Source organism: Benincasa hispida, chromosome 3, assembly GCF_009727055.1.
Source record: "Benincasa hispida cultivar B227 chromosome 3, ASM972705v1, whole genome shotgun sequence".
Taxonomy (NCBI): Eukaryota; Viridiplantae; Streptophyta; class Magnoliopsida; order Cucurbitales; family Cucurbitaceae; genus Benincasa; species Benincasa hispida.
In genome coordinates this window covers 27,293,173-27,299,795 of record NC_052351.1, presented here as the reverse complement: position 1 = coordinate 27,299,795, position 6,623 = coordinate 27,293,173, and the positions used below count along the sequence as shown (strand labels likewise).

Genomic DNA, 6,623 nt, shown 5'->3' with positions numbered 1-6,623 from the left:
CTGCTTCGGGGAAAGAGTGAATTCCATCTTGTGTAGTTATGTTTCCAACTCCCCAATCAGACGAATCCCCAAAATGGTAGGCTTGTTGAGTCAGCAATCTGGCCACTCTCATCCATACAAATCAAAGGATCGCCCTCATGGACAGAAGCTCACAACTCACTCAGGATTCAAGTCATGTTACCTATGGTCATCCTGGTGAAATGAAAGTCTCTATTATAAACGGTGTTATATAATGAGACTAAACATTTCGTGGTCCGGTCTTATACAAACTACTTTGTATAGAATATCCTCGCTCGCATGTCTAATACATGAATGATCAAGATCAGATTATTTGTAGCACTTTACAACAATTGTAACACCTATAAAGCAGGCCATACTCGTAGTGTCACCAGGATAAGGTACCCAGCCTTATCCATATACTACAGATCATTTAGGTTATCACTTAAACATGATCCACCTGTATGTCTCCCACATACATATTTAAGTTATAACGATAACGTTGGATGTTAGTTTATTCATTTGTGGTTAATACAATTAAAATATCACATATTTTTATAGACAAAGTGAATAAAAATATCATATATTATTAATCACATAAGAGTTTGTTCATACAAAGTTTACAAACTATAGGGCCCTATGAGATTTAGCGCATCAACCCCAACACAATAAACCAATTAGAAATTCAGAATCAAAGACAAAAACCCAGCTATTGAAGAAGAAGAAGAAGAAAAGAAAAAGGAGACGAGTGAAGAAGAAGAAGAAGAATATATTGATGGACGAAGAAGAAGAAGAACTACTCCACCTCGATCAACCTCTATTCAACCGAAGAAGAAAAAAGAAGAAGTCGATCAACGAAGAAGAAGAAGGAGACAATTGATGAAGAAGAAGAAGCCGTATATGATGATGAAGAAACCGGCGAGAGAAACGTGAGAAAATAGGGGTACTTTGGGTATTTTATAAAATTTTCAAAGATCCCCATGCTTTTTTTTTTTTTTTTTTTGCTATTTCTATAAATAATTTAACATTTTTTCTATCTATGAAAATTTCTCTATTTCTTCTTAGTTTTAAATATGTTTTTCAATTAATTATATAATGACATTTCAGTTTTCTTCTGCTATCTCATTGTAAAAAATGTTTATGTAATTTTTTATTTAAAGAAAAAAATTGAAACCATAACTATTAATTTTTCACTCCCTCAAATCGACCTTGAAATCTCTCTAAAATCTCTCTATGCTTGATTCATCTCTTTAGTGTCGATGTAAACATAACTCAACTAATATGCATATGTGTCAATAATCAAAAGACTTGTAGTTCAAATCCTCTATCATAATGTATTAAAAGAAAAAAAGTCTTCTTTAACTACCATACTAATGTGTTTCTTCTATTAATTTTCAACTTCTACCTCCTTATATTTGATGTATCACCTTTTTTTCGAGAAATACAATGAAATTAGGAAGAAGGGAAAGACTTACTATCATCGAGAATATAAGAGATCCAACAAAAAAATCCTCTAGCCAACATCAAGAGAGTTTTTTTTTTTTTTTTTTCTTTTCTAGTATCGAGAGTCTATAGTAATATTTATAAACTTAATTTTAAATGCTCAACAACCCGAGCCTAAATTAATAAAGAGCATCCATCAAGAGAAATTCTTTTCCTGAGAGAAAAAAAGGGTAGAAACATCAATTTATTTATTTACTTTCTATTCATTATATATTCAAACCGAAATTAACTTCGGAGGATAACGGCTCCGGATTCTTCCCAGCGAAACCTCAACTCTCTTGCAATGAACGCGTCGATCCTTCGCTGAAATTCCTTATTGCTCAGCTCCTCGCCGTGCCATACACTTTCCGGCGAAAACCCACCTCCCCAAATCGCTTCCTCCTCTGCTTCTAGCCGTCGGAACTCTCCTCCACTGAATTCCATCCATGCTAGCTTCAATTTCTCCGATTCCGAACCGAAATCGTCCCTTTTTTCGGTAAAGATCGCCGCCTTCATCGATCTCACCTCAGAAATTACCTCCTTGTCTTCGTAGGCGATCTCTTCTTGCCCTGAATCAGAGCAGAGCCGCCCAATTGGCTCACTCCCAGGCAAAGACAGAGACCTATCGGCGCCGTCTTTTACCAGTTCGTTAAAGAGCTCGGTTTCGACATTGTCACTGCTGATTTTTCCGCCAGAGAAGTGGGGTTTGGCAATTAAAGCGACGATGATGGTGTTGCAGAGTATGAAGCCGAAAACAGGGCCTGTGAAATAGTTGGAGATTTGAGAAATGTAATCCTTCGAAACTCTGAGGACCAAAGGGAGGCGGCTAAATGTCCAGAAGAGAAAACCCATTGCCACTAAAACCTCTGTGAATCGAAAAATTTTCACCATGATTTGAAGAAGATTGTAGACTCCCATTGCTTTAACTTTCTCTGTTTTCATTGTTAAGAGAAAAGTTTCAATTGGGGTTCTTCAAAGAAACCGTGGTTTAAAGAGCGGGAGGAAAACACTGAGATTCCTTTATTCTTTTCTTTTTCTTTTCCTTTTTGGGTTTGGACTTTCTTTGAATAGTTTATGAGCATAATTTTTTAGATGGGTGTTTTTTTTTTCCTTTTTTTCCTCTTGGGAAAAGGCTGTGTTTGGTGGTTGTGAGGGAAGTTCAGACTTGAGACCAAGCTTCATCTGTTATTGGAATAAAATGAGAAGTTGCTTTTCATGGGCGATTCTACGTTGAATGTTAGAAGAAATTAACACAAGAAGAGAGACCATCACTTGAAAAGAAACTTCTATTACCATATTAAAATATTCTAAAAGAAGAAAAAAACCAAAATTTATCACATAGCAAGGTAAACAAAAAAATAGGTAATATCCGAGATACACCTAAATATTTTTTTAAAAAAAATTAGAAGATTAACAGTTTTAATATAATATTTTTTCACTCTCTCAATAGTCATTGGGTAATGATTAGGTACAACTTAACTTCACCTAATCTCCCGACACATTTTATACATAATAGAAAAAAAATCAACAAAAAACTATTTTTTGAAAAGAAAAGTTGTCATATGACAAATTTTCATTGATTGTAGTTTGGGCTGTAGTAGTTTTTTTTTTTTTTTTTTTTTTTTTGCTTGATTTACAAATGATGACATAACTCCTAGATCTAAAACAATTCTAGATATTCGTATGAGATTTATCCCTATTTAAAGGAATTCTCGAATTCCTTAGAGTCTAAAGAAATATTATGATGTTATTATAATGATTTTTTATAAGATACTTATTTACATTCTTTTATATGAATCTAGAGATGTCTATTGTTTACAATAAGTTAATGCTACAGATACTCCAATATGTTTCTAAAATAGTTAATGTTGCATTCTACTTTAATATTCAAAAGATAGAAAAACATTATCATCTTTAAAAGACGATACTGTTAGCATAATTCCTTTATATCTATATTGAATAAATAAACTCTAGGATCATTCATGCACAATTGTCAAGAATATATATGTACTAGATTCTATTGACGAATTGATAATGACTCCAAATTGGCTGCAAATTGATAATGGATCTAAATGACTATTATCTTCCTCAACCAAAACTTTGAATGCCCTAAGTAGGATCTTTCTCTAGATGGGATTCAAGAAATATTGATTGCTTATTGTTTTGGTATATTGGGGACCATAGCCCAAATTTTCTTCATATACTAGTTCAATTAAGGTTCTCACTAAAGCCTAATTAACTGGGAATGGGTTTGTACCCATTAAGTCCATACTCAATTAGGAATCTAGAACCTTAATTAAATAGATCACATAATATAGCCTTATCTAATAAAACAACCCAATGTGATAAATTATTAATTCACATACATAGCTCATACTTTAATTAAACATATTATTAATTAAATATATCTAACAATCTCTCACTTGGGCTATGTATGTGTGTCTGATATAATTAAATCACATAAATCTTAAGTGCACATAAACAGGTTACTTCAATAATAGAATTCCCCTATCGTTCAATCTGGTCCATCTCCTATATTACCACAGAATCAAGACGGCTTTTATGACTACTCTCGTAATTAAACATTCCTTCATCACCAATTCCAATACATTCAATAACATAGATCAAGTATGGATGGATAGCATGAAAACCACATGCAAAGTGATCTAGATCATGCCTGTTTGCAACTGGTCCAAATTCCTTAGTGTGATCATTCTTAAAACTTTAAGCTAAACCGCATTTGCAAAATCGCATGCATGATAAACAAGTTCATATAATAAAACTTAAACCATCAACTTTATTCTATATAGAAAATAAACAAAGTAAGGTCAAAGAACATCCTTAATAACAAACTCCCACTAAACCATGAAATCAGAATAGTGACTGACACCCATGCGAGCAACATGCTCATGAAAAACTTTAGGTAGTAAATCTTTTTGTCAATGGATTTACCACCATAGAGATTGTTCCTATATATTCTATCGAAATTTAACCATTTTGAACTCTTTCTTTAACAACGAGAAACTTGTCTACGTACTTTGACTCTGTATTTCTTTTGTTTTTGTTGGAATACATTACTGCCGACTTATTGTCACGAAATAATTTTAGTGGTATTTTTATGCCAACCATTATCCGCAGTCCAATAACAAAATTTCGCAACCATATTCCATGATTTGATGCCTCATAACATGCTATAAACTCCAGTGTTTGTTTAACATGTTTCTAGGATAAAGTTCCTCTAGCCAACATGAAGATATAGCTTGAAGTGGATCGCAAAGTGTCTTGGCATCCTACATAATCGAAATTAGAATATCCAAAGATCTCCAAAACTTCTGATATTCGATAAGTGAGCATATAATCTTTTGTTCTCTATAATACCTCAAAACCAGTTTGGCTACTTTCCAATAATCCATCCCCGGGTTACTCAAATATTTGCCTAACACTCCAACAATGAATGCAATATCTAGAGGCATACACACTTGAGCGTACATTAGACTTCCAACAACTGATGCATAGGGAACCTTCTGCATCTCCTTAGTCTTGAGTGTGGTCTTAGGGCATTGATCTAAATGAAATTTATCACCTTTAGCGATCGGGGTATCTCCTGGTGCACAATCTTTCATGTCAAATCTACTCAAAATCATTTCAATGTATTTCTTTTGTGACAATCTCAAAATACCTTGAGAATGATCTCGTAGTATTTCAATTCCTAATACAAAAGAAGCATCACCAAGATCCTTCATCTCAAAATTTCTTTTGATAAATCTCTTAGTGTCATACAATAAACCTACACCATTACTTGCTATGAATATATCATAAACATATAACACCAGAAAGATTGATTTACTCCCACTAAACTTGTGATATACACAATCTTCCACTATATTCACCTCAAAACCAAAGGAGATTATGACTTTATGGAATTTTTTACACCATTGACAAGAGGCTTGCTTGAGACCGTAGATAGATTTCTTCAATTTGCACACCATAAAATTTGAATTACCAGATACAAAGTTTTCTAGTTGCACCATATAAATGGTCTCATCAATGTTGCCGTTGAGAAATGCAGTTTTTACATCCATCTGGTGTAGCTCTAAATCAAAATGAGCTACCGGTGCCATGATTACCCAGAAAGGGTCTTTCGATGAAACCGGAGAAAAGGTCTCTTTGTAATCAATGCCTTCCTTTTGAGTACAACCCTTTGTAACAAGACGAGCCTTATATCTATCGATATTGCCATGTGAATCCCTTTTGGTTTTAAATATTCATCTACAACCTATGAGTTTCACTCCTGATGGAAATTCGACAAGTTCTCAAATGTCATTGTCTTTCATGGATATTATTTCCTCTTCCATGACATTTATCCATTTTTTAGAGTTAGAACTTTATAGAGCTTGTTGGAAGTTGATTGGATGGTCTTCCATTATGCCAACATCATCCTGATGTTCTTGAAGAAACACAATATGATCATTTGGAATTGCATTTCTTCTCTCTTTAGTAGATTTCCTTAGTGGCACTTCTTGAGGTTATTGAGTTTGAATCTTAGGTTCAACAATGGGAACTTCAATGTTGTCTTGATCTATAATTGGTTCAATAGTGGTGTCAGGAATTGGAGCCTAAACATCATCTATAACCACATTAGGGAAAAAAAACTAATTCCTCTTCAAAGACAACTTTCTTTATGTTACCTTCCCCCAAAAACAACATCCTCAAGGAATCTAGCATTTCGTGTCTCAAACAATGATCCAGAAGTGGGATCATAAAACTTGAAACCCTGAGAGTGCTCATAATACCCAACAAAATAGCAGCTAATAGTTTTTTAGTCCAATTTTCTGTCATTAGATTTGTAAGGTCTAGCCTCAGTTGGAAAACCCCATATGTGAAGATGTCTAATATTAGGCTTATTTCGTATCCATGGTTCGTAAGGGGTTTTAACTATTGCTTTACTAGGTATCCTATTGAGGATATATATTGTAGTCTTTAGTGCCTCACCCTAGAGAGATTCTAATAAAAAAAGAATGGCTAATCATACTTCTTACCATATTCTTAAGTGTTCTATTTCGTCTTTCTGCCACACCATTCATGTTCGGTTTGCCCCGCATAGTGTATTGTGGGACGATTCCATATTTCTCTAGGTTTTTGGC

The 6,623-nt window shown here is 33.9% G+C and overlaps 1 protein-coding gene across 1 annotated transcript; it reads right to left on the bottom strand.

The window, feature by feature from the left end:
* Positions 1–1,725: 1,725 nt before the first annotated feature.
* Positions 1,726–2,421, bottom strand: LOC120073519. Its single transcript, XM_039026359.1, has one exon. The coding sequence runs from the start codon at positions 2,419–2,421 to the stop codon at positions 1,726–1,728; it is 696 nt and encodes a 231-aa protein (XP_038882287.1).
* Between the last annotated feature and the right edge of the window lie 4,202 nt (positions 2,422–6,623).